General features: G+C 48.6%; 1 protein-coding gene across 7 annotated transcripts in view; it reads left to right on the forward strand.

The window, feature by feature from the left end:
- Nucleotides 1-24,953, forward strand: part of CCDC157 (coiled-coil domain containing 157) — a 197,441-nt gene that overhangs the window by 47,871 nt on the left and 124,617 nt on the right. For all 7 annotated transcript variants that reach the window (XR_010171259.1, XR_010171256.1, XR_010171253.1 and 4 more), the window contains exon 6: nt 16,759-16,946. Coding sequence is in view for 2 of the 7 variants with exons in the window: in XM_063913383.1 (XP_063769453.1) it covers nt 16,759-16,946 (188 nt within the window). In the remaining 5 variants the exon portion in view is untranslated. The remainder of the gene's footprint in view (nt 1-16,758; nt 16,947-24,953) is intronic.

A 24,953-nucleotide genomic window follows, 5' to 3' on the forward strand; every position in this document is an offset into this window, starting at 1 on the left:
ATCAAGAGTAAGTGCGATGTCCATATCTGCCAGAAGATGTTTATGGACACGACAGTGGTCAGGTGATGCAGATTCCAAACGGCACATGGAAGTATTGCCGTATAAAGGGGAGGAGTTATTTGGGGTCGGTCCATCGGACCTGGTGGCCACGGCAACAGCTGGAAAATCCACCTTTTTTACCCCAAGTCACATCTCAGCAGAAAAAGACACCGTCTTTTCAGCCTCAGTCCTTTCGTCCCCATAAGGGCAAGCAGGCAAAAGGCCAGTCATATCTGCCCAGGGATAGAGGAAAGGGAAGAAGACTGCAGCAGGCAGCCCATTCCCAGGAACAGAAGCCCTCCACCGCTTTTGCCAAGTCCTCAGCATGACGCTGGGGCCGTACAAGCGGACTCAGGTGCGGTGGGGGGTCGTCTCAAGAGTTTCAGCGCGCAGTGGGCTCACTCGCAAGTGGACCCCTGGATCCTACAAGTAGTATCCCAGGGGTACAGATTGGAAATTCGAGACGTCTCCCCCTCGCAGGTTCCTGAAGTCTGCTTTACCAACGTCTCCCTCCGACAGGGAGGCAGTATTGGAAACAATTCACAAGCTGTATTCCCAGCAGGTGATAATCAAAGTACCCCTCCTACAACAAGGAAAGGGGTATTATTCCACACTATATTGTGGTACTGAAGCCAGACGGCTCGGTGAGACCTATTCTAAATCTGAAATATTTGAACACTTACATACAAAGGTTCAAATCAAGATGGAGTCACTCAGAGCAGTGATAGCGAACCAGGAAGAAGGGGACTATATGGTGTCCCTGGACATCAAGGATGCTTACCTCCATGTCCCAATTTGCCCTTCTCACCAAGGGTACCTCAGGTTCGTGGTACAAAACTGTCACTATCAGTTTCAGACGCTGCAGTTTGGATTGTCCACGGCACCCCGGGTCTTTACCAAGGTAATGGCCGAAATGATGATTCTTCTTCAAAGAAAAGGCGTCTTAATTATCCCTTACTTGGACGATCTCCTGATAAGGGCAAGGTCCAGAGAACAGTGGGAGGTCGGAGTAGCACTATCTCAAGTAGTTCTACGACAGCACGGGTGGATTCTAAATATTCCAAAATCGCAGCTGTCTCCGACGACACGTCTGCTGTTCCTAGGGATGATTCTGGACACAGTCCAGAAAAAGGTGTTTCTCCCGGAGGAGAAAGCCAGGGAGTTATCCGAGCTAGTCAGGAACCTCCTAAAACCAGGAAAAGTGTCAGTGCATCATTGCACAAGGGTCCTGGGAAAAATGGTGGCTTCTTACGAAGCGATTCCATTCGGCAGATTTCACGCAAGAACTTTTCAGTGGGATCTGCTGGAAAAATGGTCCGGATCGCATCTTCAGATGCATCAGCGGAGAACCCTGTCTCCAAGGACAAGGGTGTCTCTTCTGTGGTGGCTGCAGAGTGCTCATCTACTAAAGGGCCACAGATTCGGCATTCAGGACTGGGTCCTGGTGACCACGGATGCCAGCCTGAAAGGTTGGGGAGGAAAAAATTTCCAGGGAGTGTGATCAAGTCTGGAGACTTCTCTCCACATAAATATACTGGAGCTAAGAGCAATTTACAATGCTCTAAGCTTAGCAAGACCTCTGCTTCAAGGTCAGCCGGTATTGATCCAGTGGGACAACATCACGGCAGTCGCCCACGTAAACAGACAGGGCGGCACAAGAAGCAGGATGGCAATGGCAGAAACTGCAAGGATTCTTCGCTGGGCGGAAAATCATGTGATAGCACTGTCAGCAGTGTTCATTCCGGGAGTGGACAACTGGGAAGCAGACTTCCTCAGCACGACCTCCACCCGGGAGAGTGGGGACTTCATCGGGAAGTCTTCCACATGATTGTGAACCGTTGGGAAAGACCAAAGGTGGACATGATGGCGTCCCGCCTGAACAAAAAACTGGACAGGTATTGCGCCAGGTCAAGAGACCCTTAGGCAATAGCTGTGGACGTTCTGGTAACACCGTGGGTGTACCAGTCGGTGTATGTGTTCCCTCCTCTGCTTCTCATACCTAAGGTACTGAAAATTATAAGACGTAGAGGAGTAAGAACTATACTCGTGGCTCCGGATTGGCCAAGAAGGACTTGGTACCCGGAACTTCAAGAGATGCTCACAGAGGACTCATGGCCTCTGCCGCTAAGAAGGGACTTGCTTCAGCAAGTACCATGTCTGTTCCAAGACTTACCGCGGCTGCGTTTGACGGCATGGCGGTTGAACGCCGGATCCTAAGGGAAAAAGGCATTCCGGAAGAGGTCATTCCTACCCTGGTCAAAACCAGGAAGGAGGTGACCGCACAACATTATCACCACATGTGGCGAAAATATGTTGCGTGGTGTGAGGCCAGGAAGGCCCCACGAAGAAATTTCAACTCGATCGATTCCTGCATTTCCTGCAAACAGGAGTGTCTATGGGCCTCAAACTGGGGTCCATTAAGGTTCAAATTTCGGCCCTGTCAATTTTCTTCCAGAAAGAATTGGCTTCAGTTCCTGAAGTCCAGAAGTTTGTCAAGGGAGTACTGCATATACAACCCCCTTTTGTGCCTCCAGTGGCACTGTGGGATCTCAACGTAGTTCTGGGATTCCTCAAATCACATTGGTTTAAACCGCTCAAATCTGTGGATTTGAAATATCTCACATGGAAAGTGACCATGATGTTGGCCCTGGCCTCGGCTAGGCGAGTGTCAGAATTGGCGGCTTTGTCTCACAAAAGCCCATATCTGATTGTCCATTCGGACAGGGCAGAGCTGCGGACTCGTCCCCAGTTTCTCCCTAAGGTGGTGTCAGCGTTTCACCTGAACCAGCTTATTGTGGTACCTGCGGCTACTAGGGACTTGGAGGATTCCAAGTTGCTAGATGTTGTCAGGGCCCTGAAAATATAGGTTTCCAGGACGGCTGGAGTCAGGAAAACTGACTTGCTGTTATCCTGTATGCACCCAACAAACTGGGTGCTCTTGCTTCTAAGCAGACGATTGCTAGTTGGATGTGTAGTACAATTCAGCTTGCACATTCTGTGGCATGCCTGCCACAGCCAAAATATGTAAATGCCCATTCCACAAGGAAGGTGGGCTCATCTTGGGCGGCTGCCCGAGGGGTCTCGGCTTTACAACTTTGCCGAGCTGCTACTTGGTCAGGGGCACACCCTGGCTGAGGAGGACCTGGAGTTCTCTCACTCGGTGCTGCAGAGTCATCCGCACTCTCCCGCCCGTTTGGGAGCTTTGGTATAATCCCCATGGTCCTGACGGAGTCCCCAGCATCCACTTAGGACGTCAGAGAAAATAAGAATTTACTTACCGATAATTCTATTTCTCGTAGTCCGTAGTGGATGCTGGGCGCCCATCCCAAGTGCGGATTGTCTGCAATACTTGTACATAGTTATTGTTACAAAAATCGGGTTATTATTGTTGTGAGCCATCTTTTCAGAGGCTCCGCTGTTATCATGCTGTTAACTGGGTTCAGATCACAGGTTGTACAGTGTGATTGGTGTGGCTGGTATGAGTCTTACCCGAGATTCAAAATCCTTCCTTATTGTGTACGCTCGTCCGGGCACAGTATCCTAACTGAGGCTTGGAGGAGGGTCATAGGGGGAGGAGCCAGTGCACACCACCTGATCCTAAAGCTTTTACTTTTGTGCCCTGTCTCCTGCGGAGCCGCTATTCCCCATGGTCCTGACGGAGTCCCCAGCATCCACTACGGACTACGAGAAATAGAATTATCGGTAAGTAAATTCTTATTATTAGAGCTCTAAAATAAGATTAAACAACCGTTTCCATAAATTAAAGGAAAGCCATTAGTGCTTACCCAAACAGCATCTCCTAGCAGGCAATTCCATTCAAAGTCCATTTTCTTTTGTGATACTTTAAAAAAAGGACGTATCAAAGATGGGATCTCTCCATGTCACACACGTGTTTCACACAAGCATGGTTCCCCCAACCCCTAATGAAGCATATGCGCAAAACTGGTCAGGTCCGAGCTCAGGTGGGTGGCGTCTGTCACGTGCATCCTTTCCTTTTTTAAAGAGTTACAGTATAGTACATGGTCTCAGTTGACTTACAGAACTTGCTCTGGGTCAGTATTTGGGGGAGCATCGATGGCTTTCTTAAAATTAATATAAGAGGCTACAGAATCTTCTGATTTAAAATTTGTTTGATATTTTTATTTCATTTTTTATTTTAAAGACATTTAAATTTCATTGCTAACATCTTCAGGTACTAAACAGGAAAAAGATATGTTGTGCTGCTCATGCAGCTTCTTTGTATTTGGGTGGGTTTTTTCTTTGTAGCTCAGGTACAATATCCAACTAGGAGCTGGATGTAATGGCGTCCGAGATCGCCGGAAGTGCGGGAATCCAGCCGATATCGGATGTTTCTCTAACGTCCTAAGTGGATGCTGGGGACTCCGTAAGGACCATGGGGATTAGCGGCTCCGCAGGAGACTGGGCACAACTAAAGAAAGCTTTAGGACTACCTGGTGTGCACTGGCTCCTCCCACTAAGACCCTCCTCCAGACCTCAGTTAGATTCTTGTGCCCGGCTGAGCTGGATGCACACTAGGGGCTCTCCTGAGCACCTAGAAAGAAAGTATATTTAGTTTTTTTATTTTCAGTGAGATCTGCTGGCAACAGACTCACTGCAGCGAGGGACTAAGGGGAGAAGAAGCGAACCTACCTAACAGGTGGTAGTTTGGGCTTCTTAGGCTACTGGACACCATTAGCTCCAGAGGGATCGACCGCAGGACCCGACCTTGGTGTTCGTTCCCGGAGCCGCGCCGCCGCCCCCCTTACAGAGCCAGAAGCACGAAGAGGTCCGGAAAATCGGCGGCAGAAGACTTCGGTCTTCACCAAGGTAGCGCACAGCACTGCAGCTGTGCGCCATTGCTCCTCATGTACACCTCACACTTCGGTCACTGATGGGTGCAGGGCGCTGGGGGGGGGGCGCTCTGAGGGCAATAAATAACACCTTGGCTGGCAAATATACATCATATATAGTCCTAGAGGCTATATAGATGTAAAATTACCCCTGCCAGTATTACAGAAAAAGCGGGAGAAAGTCCGCCGAAAAGGGGGCGGGGCTTCTCCCTCAGCACACTGGCGCCATTTTCTCTTCACAGTGCAGCTGGAAGACAGCTCCCCAGGCTCTCCCCTGTAGTTTTCAGGCTCAAAGGGTTAAAAAGAGAGGGGGGGCACTAAATTTAGGCGCAATATATGTATACAAGCAGCTATTTGGGGAAAAATCACTCAGTTATAGTGTTAATCCCTGCATTATATAGCGCTCTGGTGTGTGCTGGCATACTCTCTCTCTGTCTCCCCAAAGGACTTTGTGGGGTCCTGTCCTCAGTCAGAGCATTCCCTGTGTGTGTGCGGTGTGTCGGTACGGCTGTGTCGACATGTTGGATGAGGAAGGTTACGTGGAGGCGGAGCAGAGGCCGATAAATGGGATGTCGCCCCCTGTGGGGCCGACACCAGAGTGGATGGATAGGTGGAAGGTATTAACCGACAGTGTCAACTCCTTACATAAAAGGCTGGATGACATAACAGCTGTGGGACAGCCGGCTTCTCAGCCCGCGCCTGCCCAGGCGTCTCAAAGGCCATCAGGGGCTCAAACAACGCCCGTTACCTCAGATGGCAGACACAGATGTCGACACGGAGTCTGACTCCAGTGTCGACGAGGTTGAGACATATACACAATCCACTAGGAACATCCGTTACATGATCTCGGCAATGAAAAATGTGTTACGCATTTTCTGACATGAACCCAAGTACCACATAAAAGGGGTTTTATTTTTGGGGAGAAAAAGCAGCCAGTGTTTTGTTCCCCCATCAGATGAATGAATGAAGTGTGTAAAGAAGCGTGGTTTCCCCCGATAAGAAACTGGTAATTTCTAAAAAGTTACTGATGGCGTACCCTTTCCCGCCAGAGGATAGGTCACGTTGGGAGATATCCCTTAGGGTGGATAAGGCGCTCACACGTTTGTCAAAAGGTGGCACTGCCGTCTTAGGATACGGCCACCTTGAAGAAACCTGCTGATAAAAAGCAGGAGGCGATCCTGAAGTCTGTATTTACACACTCAGGTTATATACTGAAACCTGCAAATTGCCTCAGCATAAATAGTGCTGCTGCAGCGTGGTCTGATACCCTGTCAGATAATATTAATACGCTAAGACAGGGATAATATTTTGCTAACATTGAGCATATTTAAGACGTTGTCTTATATATAAAGGATGCACAGAGGGATATTTGCCGGCTGGCATCCAGAATTAATGCAATGTCCATTCTGCCAGGAGGGTATTAGAAACCCGGCAGTGGAAGGTGATGCTGCATTTAAAAGGCACATGGAGATTCTGCCTTATAAGGGTGAGGAATTGTTTGGGGATGGTCTCTGGGACCTCGTATCCACAGCAACAGCTGGGAAGAAAATTTTTTACCTCAGGTTTCCTCACAAAAGCCTAAGAAAGCACCGTATTTTCAGGTACAGTCCTTTCGGCTTCAGAAAAGCAAGCGGGTCAAAGGCGCTTCCTTTCTGCACAGAGACAAGGGAAGAAGGAAAAAGCTGCACCAGTCAGCCAGTTCCCAGGATCAGATATCTTCCCTCGCTTCCTCTGAGTCCACCGCATGACGCTGGGGCTCCACAGGTGGAGACAGGTGCGGTGGGGGCGCGTCTCGGGAACTGCAGGGACCAGGGGGCTTGCCCACAGGTGGATCCCTAGGTTCTGCAAGTAGTATCACAGGGATACAGGCTGGAGTTCGAGACGACTCCCCCTCGCCGTTGCCTCACATCAGCCTTGCCGCTGCCCTCGGAGAAAGGTAGTACTGGCGGCAATTCACAAGCTGTACTTCCAGCAGGTGAAATCAAGGTACCCCTCCTTCAACAAGGCCGGGGTTACTATTCCAAAATGTTGTGGTACCGAAACCAGACGGTTCGGTGAGACCCATTCTAAAATTGAAATCCTTGAACACTTATATACGAAGGTTCAAGTTCAAAATGGAATCGCTCAGGGCGATTATTGCAAGCCTGGGAAATTTCAGGGTATCACTGGACATCAAGGATACTTACCTGCATGTCCCTATTTACCCTCTTCACCAGGTGTACCTCAAAATTGTGGTACAGGATTGTCATTACCAATTCCAGACGTTGCCGTTGGTCTGTCCCCGGCACCGAGGGTATTTACCAAGGTAATGGCCGAAGTACTTATCCCGTACTTGGACGATCTCCTTATAAAGGCGAGGTCCAGGGAGCAGTTGTTCGTCGGAGTAGCACTATCTCGGGAAGTGCTACAACAGCACGGCTGGATTCTGAATATTCCAAAGTCGCAGCTGGTTCCTACGACGCGTCTACTGTTCCTGGGTATGGTTCTGGACACAGAACAGGATAAAAAGGGTTTCTCCCGGAGGAGAAGTCCAAGGAGTTGGCGTCTCTAGACGGAGACCTCCTAATACAAATACAGGTATCGGTGCATCAATGCACGCGAGCCTTGGGAAAGATGGTAGCTTCTTACGAAGAATTTCCATTCGCCAAGTCCCATGCAAGGATTTTCCAGTGGGATCTGTTGGACAAGTGGTCCGGGTCGCATCCTCAGATGCATCGGCGGATAACCCTGTCTCCAAGGGCCAGGGTGTCGCTGTGGTGGTGACTGCAGAGTGCTCATCTTCTAGGGGGCCGCAGATTCGGCATACAGGACTGGGTCCTGGTGACCACGGATGCCAGCCTTCAAGGCTGGGGGGCAGTCACACAGGGAAGAAACTTCCAAGGCCTATGGAAAAGTCAGGAGACTTCCCTACACATAAATGTTCTGGAACTATGGGCCATTTACAATGCCCTAAGTCAGGCTAGACCCCTGCTTCAACACCGGCCGGTGCTGATCCAGTCAGACAACATCACGGCGGTCGCTCATGTAAACCGACAAGGCGGCACAAGAAGCAGGATGGCGATGGCAGAAGCCACAAGGATTCTCCGATGGGCGGAAAATCATGTGTTAGCACTGTCAGCAGTGTTCATTCCCGGAGTGGACAACTGAGAAGCAGACTTTCTCAGCAGACACGACCTCCACCCGGGAGAGTGGTGACTTCATCCAGAAGTCTTCCAAATGATTGTACACCGTGGGGAAAGGCCACAGGTGGACAGGATGGCGTCCCGCCTCAACAAAACGCTACAAAGATATTGCGCCAGGTCAAGGGACCCTCAGGCGATAGCTGTGGACGCTCTGGTAACACCGTGGGTGTACCAGTCGGTGTATGTGTTCTCATACCCAGGGTAATGAGAATAATAAGAAGGAGAGGAGTAAGAACTATACTCATTGTTCCGGGTGGCCAAGAAGAGTTTGGTACCCAGAACTCCAAGAAATGATCTCAGAGGACCCATGGCCTCTGCCGCTCAGACAGGACCTGCTGCAGCAGGGGGCCTGTCTGTTCCAAGACGTACCACGGCTGCGTTTGACGGCATGGCGGTTGAACGCCGGATCCTGAAGGAAAAAGGCATTCCGGAGGAAGTTATCCCTACGCTATTTAAAGCTAGGAAAGAAGTGAACGCAAACCATTATCACCTATGTTGCGTGCTGTGAGGCCAGTAAGGCCCCAAAGGAGGAATTTCAGCTAGGTCGATTTCTGCACTTCCTACAAGTCAGAGGTGACTATGGGCCTAAAATTGGGTTCCATTAAGGTCCAGATTTCGGCTCTATCGATTTTCTTCCAAAATAGAACTGGCTTCACTGCCTGAAGTTCGGACTTTTGTTAAGGGAGTGCTGCATAGTCAGCCCCCGTTTGTGCCTCCAGTGGCACCGTGGGATCTCAACGTAGTGTTGGATTTCCTGAAGTCGCATTGAGTTGAGCCACTTAAATCCGTGGAGCTACAATACTTCACGTGGAAAGTGGTCATGCGGTGGGCCTTGGCGTCGGCCAGGCGTGTATCAGAATTGGCGGCTTTGTCAAAAGCTCTTGTCTGTATTTTATATGGATAAGGCGGAATTGAGGACTCGTTCCCAATTCCTTCCTAAGGTGGTAGCAGTTTTTCTTGTGAACCAACCTAGTGTGGTGCCTGCGGCTACTTGGGACTTGGAGGATTCCAAGTTTCTGGACGTAGTCAGGGCCCTGAAAAGTATATGTTTCCAGGACGGCTGGAGTCAGGAAAACTGACTCGCTATTTATCCTGTATGCACCCAACAAGCTGGGTGCTCCTGCTTCTAAGCAGACTATTGCTCGCTGGATCTGTAGCACGATTCAACTTGCACATTCTGCGGCTGGACTGCCGCACCCTAAATCTGTGAAAGCCCATTCCACGAGGAAAGTGGGCTCTTCTTGGGCGGCTGCCCGAGGGGTCTCTGCTTTACAAAATTGCCGAGCTGTTACTTGGTCGGGTTCAAACACTCTTGCAAGAGTATACAAGTTTGATACCCTGGCTGAGGAGGACCTAGAGTTTGCTCATTCGGTGCTGCAGAGTCATCCGCACTCTCCCGCCCGTTTGGGAGCTTTGGTATAATCCCCATGGTCCTTACGGAGTCCCCAGCATCCACTTAGGACGTTAGAGAAAATAAGATTTTACTCACCGGTAAATCTATTTCTCGTAGTCCGTAGTGGATGCTGGGCGCCCATCCCAAGTGCGGATTGTCTGCAATACTTGTATATAGTTATTGCCTAACTAAAGGGTTATTGTTGAGCCATCTGTTGAGAGGCTCAGTTGTTATCATACTGTTAACTGGGTATAGTATCACGAGTTATACGGTGTGATGGGTGTGGCTGGTATGAGTCTTACCCGGGATTCAAAATCCTTCCTTATTGTGTCAGCTCTTCCGGGCACAGTATCCTAACTGAGGTCTGGAGGAGGGTCTTAGTGGGAGGAGCCAGTGCACACCAGGTAGTCCTAAAGCTTTCTTTAGTTGTGCCCTGTCTCCTGCGGAGCCGCTAATCCCATGGTCCTTACGGAGTCCCCAGCATCCACTACGGACTACGAGAAATAGATTTACCGGTGAGTAAAATCTTATTTTTTGGGGAGAATCACTTACACTTTAGAAAAATATCAGCGATTAGGCCGACATCCCACATCTCTGGCGATCTGCATCCCGCCATATGTTCTTTTGTGGCTTCTTTAGCTCTTATAATAAATATGAGTGGATCCACTCTTAAAAAATGTTAATAAAGAACCAAAACTCGTTGTGTGGACAGAGGAGATGTATCTGGAAGGACTCTGGTGACTACAAGCTGAAAAAACCCTTTGCGGTGGTGCCAGGCTTTTCAGCCCTGGACTGCACTTGCTAACTTTACAGCTAGCCCACCGCAAAACTGGGATATGGTGAGAGATTTTCTCCCTTATGTTTTTTAGCACTGGTCACTTTATGGCTATTTTTGCTGCGGGGTACACTGGGCTCCACAAGGAATGGACAATGGGGTGTAGAGTAGGATCTTGATCCGAGGCACCAACAGGCTCAAAGCTTTGACTGTTCCCAGAATGCACAGCGCCGCCTCCTATATCACCCCACCTCCCAGCACAGGAGCTCAGTTTTGTAAGTTGGTACTGCAGTAAGCAGGCACTGAACAGAGGGGCTGCTCCAAGCAGCCCTAGAAAAACTTTTTATGAAGTAAAAAGTGAAGACTTCAGGGGCAGCAGCGGTGGTAAATGTCTTGTGACATTCACTGCTGCAGCTCCAGCTCTCCCCAGCGGCGCTGTACACTCCCGAGCCCTGGTTGCCGGGTACCTGCAGCGGAGGCTCCGGTTTTCTTCACGTTAGACACACACGCCTGGGGCTCTCCAGGATCGCGTGGCCGCGCTTCGGGAGGTGGTAAGTGGACCCGGTCTTTATCGCGATCCGGCGCGGTCAGTGGGAGGCGGGCCGCACGCGCTGGCGGTGGACACTGTGGCAGTACTGGCGATACCACTAGATCACCAGGGCATGGGCGCAGGTCAGGTTTTCTCACTAAACCAATTCTTATATCGCCCACAGTACCCGGTGGTTTTGCCAGCAGAGGGGATAAGGCTTAGACCTGAAGCCCCTCCCCCAGCCCCAGGGCGCCATTTCTAGCAAGTGTTCCCGCCCTGGAGCTGCATATCTGTCTTTTCCTCACTCCCTGTCAGTGTCTGCGGCGCCATTATCCCTCAGCTCACTGTTCCTGGGACTGCTTGGGCAAATCCTCCTATGTAAAGCCGCCTGGTTGTCAGCGCTGTGCCTTTACATGACACTTAAGTATTCTACCTGCCTTTTTAGACAGTGATAGTTAAGAAAGAGTGCATTTAGTCAGGGTTTTATAGTACAATTACCCTGTGATATACATCCAGTTCTTACTGTGTATTGTTATATCTATTGTTATATAGCTGTATAAGCTAGTCCATTTCAGTATTATTGTCAGTAATAACCTCTGCATTGTACAAACTGTGACTTCTGTGTGTGCATTTGATAGCTGAGTGGTGTCCATTTTGTGTCTTTCACTCAACCTGCTATCCCTATATTCCATAACCTGAGGGGCTTGGTGCGTCAGGTGTTATCTAATATAGGATTTTCACAAAGATATACTGTATTACTTATTGTTCTCTGTGATTTAGTCACCATATCTCTCCTTTATCTCTGCTAGTGCTGACTACACTGCGCAGGGGTTTGGGTTTAAAGGTATAGTGCTGCTGATAATTGTACTGTGTTACCTGATACTGCAAGTTATACCATGTCTGCTTCTGAGGGTAGCAGTTCTGGGGCCCTACACACTGCCGGTGTTGCTGAAGCCGCAGATAACTATGAGGAGAATATAGCAGCTTTGGGCTCTGGTTCTGGGGGCTCCTTGCCTCCCAGTGGGACGGTGGCAACGGGGGCAAATAATGACCCGCCGTGGGCTGCTTTTTCCACAATTCTGCATACGCTAGTTCATAAACTGACACCCCCTATGGGACCCCCAATGCCGGTACAACCGTATGTGGTCCCTGCAGCTGACCCGCCGTGGGCGGACGATTTATCTGCTCAATTAAAGAAGTTGAACCAGTCCCTGACTACTAAAAAGTCTGACCATCGCTCGCCTAAGTCCAAGGGGTCCTCTAAGCGAGCGCTTGTCTCCTCACAATCCACTGCTGTCACTGACACCTCGTCTGATGAAGACAACACATATACTGACCCCTCAGGTTCTGACTCAGATACGGCTGATGGGGAGGGTAGTTCACATGTGGATGTTCCTGATCTTTTGGAGGCTATTAAATTAATTCTGCAGATTACGGATGATCCCGAGCCATCCGTCCCTCCTAAGAAACCAGATAGGTTCAAGCGTCAGAAGGTGGTTAAACAAGTTTTACCTCACTCTGACCACCTAGTGGATATACGTCAGGAACCCTGGGAAAACCCGGGTACGAAGTTTGTGCCTCAAAAGAAGATGCTGGCTAGCTATCCCCTCGCGCCAGAGCTGTCTAAAAATTGGGAAACGCCTCCTCCAGTGGACTCACATGTGGCTAGGATGGTGGTTTCCTCAGCTCTACCTGTCACTACCGTCACGTCTCTAAAAGAGCCTACGGATAAACGTGTGGAGGGTTGTCTGAAAGCAATTTACACCCTCACGGCTGCTGCACAAGGGCCCACTATTGCAGCTACATGGGCTGCAGAGGCTATTGAAGCATGGGCCTTGGAGTTAGAAGCTGAAATCTCTTCTGACTATGCTAGACAATGCTTGTCATATATTGTCACAGCTTCTCGATATATTAAAGAGGCGGCTTCTGATGCCGGTATCGTAGCAGCCAAGGCCTCTACTAAGTCAGTCCTGGCTCGCCGGATATTGTGGCTGAGATCCTGGTCTGTGGATCTGGACTCTAGAAAAACCCTGGAGGTACTCCATTTCAAGGGAGATATTCTGTTTGGGGAGGACTTAAATAAGATAGTGGCTGACTTGGCTACTGCCAAAACTGCCTGTCTGCCTAATACCGCTCCTTCTGTGTCGAAGGCTAAAGGTACGTCCTTTCACCCCTTTCGTCCTTCAGGTAAAGCAAAAGGTCAGGCGTACCATAAGCAGGCCCGCACTTCCAAACCTGGTAAGCCGAAGCCCAAAAAAACCTGGGCTGCCCGTCAGCCAGTTGCCAAGATCGATAAGCCTGCTGCATAATGGGGCGGGCCTCCCCCTGGGGGATCCCAGGGTGGGGGGCCGGCTTCTAGGGTATACCCAGGAATGGTTGAAGACCACTTCAGATGCCTGGGTACGGGAAGTCGTCACTCGAGGTTACGCCATAGCCTTCAAAAACCGACCCCCTCAGCGATTTTGCCAGACAGACGTCCCGTTGGACCACACAAAGGCAAACACTCTGCATTCGGTGGTACAGACCCTCCTGGATACAGGAGTTGTAGTACAGGTGCCTCTTGTTCAGAGGGGCAGGGGGTACTATTCTCCGCTGTTTCTAGTCCCGAAACCGAATGGGTCCTCCCGGCCCATTCTCAACCTCAAGGCATTGAACAGGTTTGTGAAGATTTCCAAGTTCCGTATGGAAGGCCTTCGCTCTATAGTTCTGGCCTTGGAACCTGGGGACTACATGGTCTCCCTGGACATACAGGATGCTTACCTGCATATTCCTATAGCAGTGTCACATCAACAATACCTGAGGTTTGCTATTGGCAACATCCATTACCAGTTTCGGGCATTACCTTTTGGTTTAAAAACGGCTCCGCGAGTCTTCACCAAAGTTATGGCGGTGATGACGGTGGTACTCCGCCGTCAAGGGGTCAGGATTCTGCCATATCTGGACGACTTGTTAATCCTGGCAAATTCCCCAGATCTTCTCCTGCGTCATCTGGATATGACGGTCCGGTTTCTACAAGCTCACGGGTGGCTCATCAACTGATCCCTGCTCAGAGCATGGTGCATTTGGGAGCGCTATTGGACACTCACAACCAGCGGTTGTTCCTGTCTCAGGAGAAAGTCCTGAAACTTCAGGACAGGATTAGTTGCTTCCTATCTCGTCCGCAAGTGTCGATACATTCGGCGATGCAAGTGCTGGGCCTCATGGTGTCAGCATTCGACATGGTGGAGTACGCTCAATTTCACTCTCGCCCTCTCCAGAGGCTGATACTAGCCAAATGGGACGGCTTGCCTCACCGGATCAGGTCTCAAATGATCTTATTGACTTCGGAGGTCCGTCTGTCGCTGCTCTGGTGGCTCCGGGACCAACAACTGTACAGGGGTCGTCCGTTCTGGATATCTAACTGGGTCCTGTTGACGACAGATGCCAGTCTAAGAGGTTGGGGTGCGGTGCTGGAGCAACACTCCCTTCAGGGGCGGGGGACCAAGGAGGAGTCCCTCCTCTCGGTCAATATTCTGCAGTTGCGGGCGGTCTTCAATGCTTTGAACCTAGCCCAGCATTTAATTCAGAAACGTCCTGTTCAAGTACAGTCGGACAACGCCACCACAGTGGCTTACATAAATCATCAGGGCGGCACTCAAAGCCGCCTAGCAATGAAGGAAGTCTCACGGATTCTACAGTGGGCAGAACGCCATCTACCAGCCATATCGGCAATATTCATTCCAGGAGTCCTGAATTGGGAAGCGGACTTTCTCAGTCGTCAGGACATGCATGCCGGCGAGTGGGGCCTCCATCCAGAAGTGTTTCAACTCCTAGTGGAAAGGTGGGGCCTTCCAGACGTAGATCTGATGGCGTCTCGACACAATCACAAGGTTCCGGTCTTCGGAGCAAGGACAAGGGATCCTCAAGCAGCATTCGTGGATGCACTGGCGGTACCGTGGAGGTTTCGGCTGCCGTACGTGTACCCTCCGGTGTCACTCCTGCCCGGGGTAATTCGGAAGTTCAAGCAAGAAAAAAGAATTCTGCTTCTCATAGCTCCAGCGTGGCCCAGATTGCACTGGTTCTCAGACCTGCAAGGCCTATCGTCAGAGCATCCAATTCTACTTCCACAACGCCCAGACCTCCTCGTTCAGGGCCCCTGTGTCTACCAGGACCTAGCTGGCTGTCTTTGACGGCGTGGCTCTTGAATCTTCCATCTTGAGAGCTAAGGGTTTTTCTGAAGAGGTCATTAAAACTATGTTGCGGGCCTGGAAACCGGCTTCTGCTCGGATTTATCATAGGGTCTGGCATTCCTACTTTGTTTGGTGTGCATCTAACAATTATGACACTTCTAAGTTTAGTACAGCCAAACTTTTGGCTTTTCTGCAGCAAGGCCTAGATTTAGGCCTGCGTCTGGCCTCCCTCAAGGTTCATATTTCTGCCTTGTCGGTGTGGTTTCAGAGAAAAATTGCGACTTTACCTGATGTTCATACTTTCACTCAGGGCGTGTTGCGTATCCAACCTCCCTATGTCCTGCCTGTGGCTCCTTGGGACTTGTTGGTGGTTTTGGAGGCGTTGCAGGAGCCTCCATTTGAACCTCTTGGTTCAGCTGACCTTAAGTGGCTTTCCCTTAAGGTGGTGTTCTTGCTGGCTATTGCCTCTGCTAGAAGAGTGTCGGATCTGGGTGCCTTGTCTTGTAGTTCCCCATATCTGATTTTTCACCGTGACCGGGTGGTTCTTAGGACCCGTCCTGGATATTTACCTAAGGTGGTTTCTTCGTTCTACCTTAATCAGGAGATTGTGGTTTCGGCCTTTGTCTCTCCTGATTTGTCTCCCAAAGAGCGGTCTTTGGATGTGGTACGGGCTCTCCGTATCTATGTGAAGAGAACTGCTTCTATTCGAAAATCTGATTCTCTCTTTGTTTTGTTTGGATTTCACAAACGGGGCTGGCCTGCTCACAAGCAAACTCTGGCCAGATGGATTAGAATGGTGATTGCACATGCTTATGTGAAGGCTGGTCTCTCTGCTCCTGATCACATTAGGGCCCATTCTACTCGGTCTGTTGGACCTTCTTGGGCGGCCCAACGTGGTGCGACCCTTGATCAATTGTGCAAGGTGGCTACGTGGTCCTCTGGGAACACGTTCATAAGGTTATATGCCTTCGATACTGCCGCTTCCCAGGATGCTTCCTTTGGACGTGGGGTTCTTGTGCCCGCTACAGTGCGTCCCCTCCCATAAGGAATACTTTAGGACATCCCCATTGTCCATTCCTTGTGGAGCCCAGTGTACCCCGCAGCAGAAAACGAGTTTTATGGTAAGAACTTACCTTTGTTAAAACTCTTTCTGCGAGGTACACTGGGCTCCACAAGGCGCCCACCATGACGCACTTAGCTTCTTTTGGGTTGGTATGGCATTAGCCGCTGACACTTCTGTCGTGAGAGTGTGGTGTATGTGGCTACTAACGTTGTCGTCTCTTTTCCTGCTACTGCATTGGGTTGGTTAACTAAAAACTGAGCTCCTGTGCTGGGAGGCGGGGTGATATAGGAGGCGGCGCTGTGCATTCTGGGAACAGTCAAAGCTTTGAGCCTGTTGGTGCCTCGGATCAAGATCCTACTCTACACCCCATTGTCCATTCCTTGTGGAGCCCAGTGTACCTCGCAGAAAGAGTTTTAACAAAGGTAAGTTCTTACCACAAAAACTCGTTTTATGAACTTACCCTTTGTGTAAATACCATGTATGTTTTTATTCCTGTATGTTTTATCCTTGAATGCTTTAAATTTAACCACTGAGTTTTCATCTTTGCATTGTGGATATTTCATTGCTTATATTACTGTTCTAAAATAGTTGTTTTCTTTAGGAGTATCATCTCCGTATATGAGTTTAGGTGTGAGAATGCTAATCAATATGATTATACTTATATCTTATGTTTTTATTAATTGCTAATAAATAATATAAATGAGAGATGAGTAAGAGGCCACTTTTATTAATAAGTGGAGTTAAATCATTTGTCTTAGAACTGGCAAGACAGAAACTTTTAGGTGAGATGCAGAGCATGGTGCACAAAGGAGAAGTGACCGAACTGGAGAAGAAAATGAGTGATTTGAAAGTGCACCTAAAAGGAACATTGCAGAGACTGCAAGAATCAGAGGAGGCTGTATCTAAAGAGAGAGCACGTGGAGAGAGCCTTGAAAACCACAAAGAGGTGACTGAGACCTTGAATCTTAAAGCAGGGTCACACAAAAGGAGATTTAAATGTTCTCTTCCATTGGAAAATATGTGCTACTTAAAAAAACACTTTCAAGCATCTAATCCCACAGTCTATATGTTATGTATATCCATGCAAAACATATATTGAATAATATTATGTGCTATATAAATAATAGTAATAATAATCATTTTATTGTTTTCCGTTAAAGTCATTTAATTTTCTGGTGGGCTATGCATAAGAGTACATCAGGGTTTCAAAATGATATTAAGAGCTATTTAAGGCTACATTGTGCCTGAAAGATCCACCTTTGGAGTACCTGTACTGTATAGGTGCACCTCTTCTCCTACCTTAGTGTTCATGGAACTTGGATGATGATGTGCAGTGAAGCAACTAATTGAACAGAAACTGTAGACAACCCATTCAAGATACATACTAATACTTATTGAGCAGATGTTTGAGTCATTACTGACAGTATTTGGAACATTGGGGGTCATTCCAAGTTGATCGCTAGCTAGTAACTTTTTGCAGCGCTGCGATCAGGTTAAAACCCAGCAAAACTGCGCATGCGTATGCACCGCAATGCGCAGGCGCGTCGTACGGGTACAAAGAGGATCGGTGCTGGGCGATGGATTTAACAAAGAATCCATTCGCACAGTTGATCGCAAGGTGATTGACAGAAAGAGGGCGTTTATGGGTGTCAACTGACCATTTTCTGGGAGTGTTTGGGAAAACCCAGGCGTTTCCAGGCGTTTTGCAGGGCGGGTGTCTGACTTCAATTCCGGGACCAAAAAGACTGGAGTGATCGCAGCGGCTGAGTAAGTCCAGAGCTACTCAGAAACTGCACAAACTGTTTTGTACCGCTTGGCTGCAAAGGCGTTCGCACACATGCACAGTGAAAGTACACTCCCCCATAGGCGGCGACTATCTGATCACAGCGCCACAAAAAGTTGCTAGCGAGCAATCAACTCGGAATGACCCCCATTGTTCTCTCTCACAGCTATGGTCCTACAAAGAGTGGTGGCTCTGGGAAGGTTGAGCAAAGCTTGGCTACCCATTAAAGTAAAACACTTAAGGACATCCTAATTTGTGCATATGTTACAAGCACAGTACAAGATCTATCTTTTAAATGTAGGTCTGCTTTTGACTCCACACAAGTTAGCACTCAGATTCCCTGTATCAGTGTAACAGGGACCCTCCTCACATTTATTCAGTAACAGTTTCTTATAAAGCGCAGCATATTCTGTTGCACTTTACAATTGGAAACAACAGTGATAGAACAAACCAGGTAATAACAGACAGACATAGAGGTAGGAAGGACCTGCTTGAAAGCTTACAATCTATAGGGATAATAGGCATTGATATACAAGGACAGGTCCAGCCAGATTGCAAAGGTTCTTGGTGGGCTATATGATACAGTCACACAGCAATGTTAGCCAGGGATCAGGAGGATGTGAAGTGAATAAAGATAAAATATGTGAGGTTATGTGTGGACTGTATAAAGGGGATGTACTTAAGTAGGATAGCTTACGAAGGCTATGCGGGCGGTTATGAAGAGGTGAGTTTTCAGTGAACACTTGAAGGTTTGAAGGCAAGAGGAGAGACTAATTGTGCATGGGAGGGCATTCCACAGAGTGGGTGCAGCTCGAAGAAAGTCCTGCAATCATGAATGGAAGCGAGTAATGCATGTGGATGAGAGATGCAGATCTTGTGCAGAGTGGAGAAGTCAGGTTGGGTTATATTTTGAGAAAAGAGCATTGTGTATGGGCTTCCGTTTCCGGCAGCGCATGGAGTAGCAGCGCTTCCCCTCAGCTCTGGTGCCCGCCACCTCTATACCCGGCGTTTCCGCCTCTTTAGGTGCCCCCACCGCCACCTCTTACCTCCTCAAGCCTCCTAGGGGTCCCCCTCCATGTCTATGGAGCGGTTCCTCGCCAGCAGCATGCCCGGGAAACATCCTAAAGCTGCAAAAGAAAGTGACCGCAGTGCCACATCCAAGATGGCCGCCGCAGCAGCACCAAACCCTGGGCTTTCAGACCCCGCACCTCCCGTGGAACTACAGGTACCAAAACGATCCCACAAGGTTTCTGCACCAGATGCAGCACCCATTAGTACACCTGACGGTGCATTATCTTGTGCTGATATTGTGCGGGCTGTTAAAGAAACAGTGCCACCTTTATTGCAGGAACAGGCTCAATCACAAGCGGTTGCATTACAGCAAGCAGGTTTGGATATTAAAAGCCAACATAAACAGCTCACAAAGAGGTTAGCGCATGTTGAACAAACTGTGGGCTCTAATTTCCAAGATGTTGCTGATTTAAAGGAAACCACTGCTGCCCTTCAGAAATCTGACGCACAAGTCTGGGCGAAGCTAGACTATTTAGAAAATCGATCGCACAGATGTAATCAACGCCTCATTGGCTTGCCTGGGTCCGTCCGTGGCCCTGAGTTGTATCGATTTTTATGTGGCGTTTTTTTTACGTTGCCTGAGTTATTGGATATACAGGAAGTATGTGCTGATTTAGTCATGGAACGAGCTCATAGAACTGGCCCCTCCAGACCCTCTGGCCCAAGCTCCAGACCGCGTGTGTCCTATTTAAATGCCTCAATTTCCTCCATAAAGAGGCATTGTGGACGGCATCTCGTCGCCTCAGGGATCTCTCGTGGGATGAAAATAAACTGCTGCTATTTCAGGACTATTCTCCAGAGATAACGCGACTACGGAAAGCTTTTACGCCTGCCTGCTAAATTGGTGACGGCCGGTCCAAGCTCGCTTTGTTATACCCTGCCCGTCTGAGAATCTTTGATGGAAACTCCTTTAAAGACTTTCCACTCCAGACGATGCTGAATGATACCTAGCAGAAAAGACTGCTCCGGCAAATGACGACATGAACTAGTGTACTCTCTTCTTTATCACACCATAATTATTTGGAAACAGGGCAGTCTAGCTCCATACCCCTGTACCTGTCCTGACGCTGATTTTATGGAGCATGTTTACTCTTCTTGGTGGACGACTCCCTGAAGATGATACTTCTGCCTTTACTGTTTTCCCTAAGGGACCTCCCCCGTTGGTACTCTACTCTGCAACAGATATACATCTGTGAACAATACGGGTGGCTCACACACATTACACCCTCCCCCCCTTTGTGGGCTTGAGGTCGTATTTTATTACCTCATCTGTAGTTTTCTAGTTCTTTGGTTGGTTGCGGTGATGCTTATCATGCCTCACTATAATGGGCAGTTGCGGCTAGGAGCTCTTGTACTCCTTGCTTCTTCTGCTTTTACTGATCACACCGTGAAGTCATTATATAATATATATAATCAGTGATCGCAAAAACGCGCTATAGCGCGTATTTTACCCCATAATGAGAATTGGGGACTCGCTTTTACAAAATGAGTGCTTCCTGGGGGACGCGCTCCGTTGTAGGCAATCCTGTAGCTCCTTTGATCTCTCCGCCAGGTCCCGCTGCCAATCTTGTGGCTTCTTTAAAGTCTCTGGGTCCAGAAGCCAATCACAATAGTCTCCCTCTCAAACCCCTCCAATAGCCGGGCTTCCGGGAGGAGGTGAGGGGGAGAAGTGCATAGCAGCGCCGGGATGGGGAGGAGACAGGTGGCCGCTGAGAAAGCCTGTTAACGCTGCAGTTCGGTCCGCCTTCTGAGTACGCCGGGTGCCGCAGCTGCATACGGGAGTGAAAGGCAGCAACAGCTCCTCCTCCCCGTCTAACTGTCCTCCCGGAAGCCCAGCTATTGGAGGGGTTTGAGAGGGATGGCAACAGCTAAGGATTAAAACACTGGGGGTGAGAGCAGTGCCCAGCATACACCAACACAAATTCACACATTGACCAGCATAGTTACCCCACCCCCATATACCCACACCCTCCAAAGCCACACAGTGCCATTACATGCACCCCACCAACCACACAGTGCCCATTACACCCCCCCCCAATGCCCACACATTGCTCATTACACACTCACACAGTGCCAATCATACGCACTCCCCACAACATGTTCCCTTGATCACTGTGTCTGGGGACGACAACTGGGGGTCCGAGATGGTGGCTATAGTGTGTAACGTGCTCTGCCTGGCGCAACGTGTGTAATGTGCTCTGCCTGGCGCAACGTGTGTAACATGCTCTGCTTGGCGCAACGTGTGTAACGTGCTCTGCCTGGTGCAACGTGTGTAACGTGCTCTGCCTGGCGCAACGTGTGTAACGTGCTCTGCCTGGCGCAACGTGTGTAACGTGCTCTGTCTGGCGCAACGTGTGTAACGTGCTCTACCGGGCGCATTGTGTATAACGTGCTCTACCGGGCGCATTGTGTATAACGTGCTCTACCGGGCGCATTGTGTATAGCGTGCTCTACCTTGTGCAATGTTTATATTTGCTTTACCTGGTGCAATGTGTCTTAAGTGTTCTACCTGGTGCAATGTATATAACGTGCTCTACCTGGTGCAATGTATATAACGTGCTCTACCGGGCGCATTGTGTATAACGAGTTCTACTGGGCGCAATGTGTATAATAATGCGCTCTAACTGGCGCAATGTGTATAAAGTGCTCTACCTGGCATAATGTGTATAACGTGCTCTGCCTGGCGCAATGTGTATAAAGTGCTCTACCTGGTGCAATGTGTGTAACGTGTTCTACCTGGCGCAATGTGTATAATGTGCTCTACTTGGAGCAAAGTGTATAGCGAGCTGTACCTGGAGCAAAGTGTATAACGTGCTGTACCTGGTGCAATATGTATAATGTGCTCTACCTGGTGCAAGATGTATAACGTGCTCTACCTGGCGTAGTGTGTATAGGAGGTTCTACCTGATGCAATCTGTATAAGCGGCACTACTGTGTGGTGTAATGTCAATTGGCACTAGTATGTGGCCACGCCCCTTCCCCACGAAGCCACGCCCCTCAACTTTTGCGGCGCACCTTCGTTGCGCACTGCCTTTACTTTGTGGTCTAGTAAGGTGGAACACCAATTCACTTTCTGCCTAAGGGCACCAAAATGTCTAGTTACAGCTCTGGTGCAGGGTGTCCTGCATGCTACACAGCCCAGCAGCACTGTCACCCCATCCCCCCACCTTGCAACACTTTTGTAGTGTCCAAACAAGATTAAGATTAATAAGAACCTTCATTCCGATGGGACCCAGAAAAAGACCGGCAGGACCCCAATTTTTGAAAGTGAGGGGTCCCTGGGACCCACTTTTTTGGGGGATCAGCGCGATCACTGTATAATAGAGACGCATGCTATGTGTTTCTATTATTCCGTTTTTTATTTTTGTTGTTTGTTTTGTGCCTCCCTTTCCCTCCCCCAATTTAAATAAAGAAAAAAGGAAAACAATGGTGCGCTTGAATTAAATGTAAACCATTTATAATTATTTGTGTCAATATGTGTCCGCTTTCACTGACCGCCGGAATCAACAACAAAGAGTCTGCCTTGATTTATATACAATTATTTTACTCAAATAAATTGACACACATACATAAATAACTAAAAAAATCTGTGTATTCCACACACTAGAATAGAGGACGGATAGAATCCACTTACTAAAAGAGATTGGCAACAGCAGTGTAATTGTATTAATGGCAACAATGTGTTTAAAGTGACACTAAACAGATTTTGCAGTCTGTTACATTCAATTATGTCACAATGTATATCAGTACTATAACAACTGCCAATAAATATATCACACAAGTCTCTCCAATCCTCCTGCTACTGGCGTCCCAGTGCAGAGGATTAATGCTGAATTCCTACCCGAACCTGCGGGAATGTCCAGTCTTAGGATACACGCACCCGGAGGGATACAGGTTCTATATAGCTTCAGACCGTAATGCTTACCGCCGGTGAATGGTTGTTAATTTCAGTCCTGGCGGGCAGGTGGAACGGTATGATTCCAATACGCTGTTTGCAGTGTGACCGCTGAAATATTGCACTCTCAGGTCCTGGCAAGCGGACAACGGGAGCTCCGGTCAGCGTCTCAGATGGGACCACCGCTTGCAATATGACCGCTAGAGATAGCACACTCTCAGGTCCTGGCAAGCGGACAGCGGATTCTCCGGTCAGCGTCTCAGATAAACCGCGTTTCGTCCCGTCACAGCTCGGGACTTCCTCAAGACTAGTCTTGAGGAAGTCCCGAGCTGTGACGGGACGAAACGCGTTGACGTCATCTCCCTGTCTGTCCGACCACACACTGACGGAAGGATCCACACGCACTAAGCCGCTGACCGGAGCTCCCGGTTGTCAGCCTGCCAGCACCTGAGAGTGATTTACCTCCAGCGGTCATACTGCAAGCGGCGGTTTTATCTGAGACGCTGACCGGAGAATCCGCTGTCCGCTTGCCAGGACCTGAGAGTGTGCTATCTCTAGCGGTCATATTGCAAGCGGTGGTCCCATCTGAGACGCTGACCGGAGCTCCCGTTGTCCGCTTGCCAGGACCTGAGAGTGCAATATTTCAGCGGTCACACTGCAAACAGCGTATTGGAATCATACCGTTCCACCTGCCCGCCAGGACTGAAATTAACAACCATTCACCGGCGGTAAGCATTACGGTCTGAAGCTATATAGAACCTGTATCCCTCCGGGTGCGTGTATCCTAAGACTGGACATTCCCGCAGGTTCGGGTAGGAATTCAGCATTAATCCTCTGCACTGGGACGCCAGTAGCAGGAGGATTGGAGAGACTTGTGTGATATATTTATTGGCAGTTGTTATAGTACTGATATACATTGTGACATAATTGAATGTAACAGACTGCAAAATCTGTTTAGTGTCACTTTAAACACATTGTTGCCATTAATACAATTACACTGCTGTTGCCAATCTCTTTTAGTAAGTGGATTCTATCCGTCCTCTATTCTAGTGTGTGGAATACACAGATTTTTTAGTTATTTATGTATGTGTGTCAATTTATTTGAGTAAAATAATTGTATATAAATCAATGCAGACTCTTTGTTGTTGATTCCGGCGGTGAGTGAAAGCGGACACATATTGACACAAATAATTATAAATGGTTTACATTTAATTCAAGCGCACCATTGTTTTCCTTTTTTCTTTATTTAAATTGTCTGAGGATTTAGCTAATCCTTTAATGTGTGCAGCTGAAGTTAAATAAATACACAAATATTATTGGTTTAATTGCGCCGGGAGTTGGGGTGTGAATAAACACCTCTCCTGTGGTTGTCCCTTTCCCTCCCCTCCTTATGTCTCCTTGTTACTTGATGTTGGGTTACTTTTTCCCTGGTTATACGCCTATGATACTACTACTTTTTCCTCTGAGGGAATGATGGCAGGTCTTCATCCTCTTGGAGGGAAACACACAACATTTATATTATGGTTTAATGTCTACGTTTAAAGTGGCTGGGAATGTTGGGGGTATCCACTCCCCTATAAAAAGAAAGAAAGTACTCTTATATCTTAATAAACTTCGTTTAGATCTGGTTTTCTTGTAGGAGACCCACATCCTCTCCCCTGAAGGCCAGAAGTTAGGCACGCTTGGATGGCGTGTCGTGGCTGACGCGCCTTACACATCTAAGGCTAGAGGAGTCCTTATTCTGGCCAAACGCTCCTTGGGACTGGAGGTGGTCTCTTCTGTAGTTGATCCAGAGGGAAGATTTCTCATTTTAGAAGTTTCCATATTTGCTTCCCGCTATGTGCTCTGTACAGTCTATGCTCCTAATAAGTACTCTAAAGCTTTTTTCTGCTCCCTGCTTACTAAATTGTACCCTTTCTCCGCCTCCCCCCTGATTGTGGGTGGGGATTTCAGTATTATTGCTTCAAAATTTATGGATATTAACTCCACCTCCTCAACTCGTAGTCCCCCTAAATTTGGCATATCTTATATAGAGCAACAGCTTCAGGTATCGGATATATGGAGATTTTTGCATCCGACTGAAAAGGAGTACACCTGCCTCTCTGCTGCCCATCATTCCCTCTCCAGGATTGATTACTTGCTGGTCTCTGATTCCCTGGTTGTACATACCCTAGATTCTAATATTGAACCAATGGCGTTGTCAG

The sequence above is a fragment of the Pseudophryne corroboree genome, chromosome 1, assembly GCF_028390025.1.
Source record: "Pseudophryne corroboree isolate aPseCor3 chromosome 1, aPseCor3.hap2, whole genome shotgun sequence".
Classification (NCBI taxonomy): Eukaryota; Metazoa; Chordata; class Amphibia; order Anura; family Myobatrachidae; genus Pseudophryne; species Pseudophryne corroboree.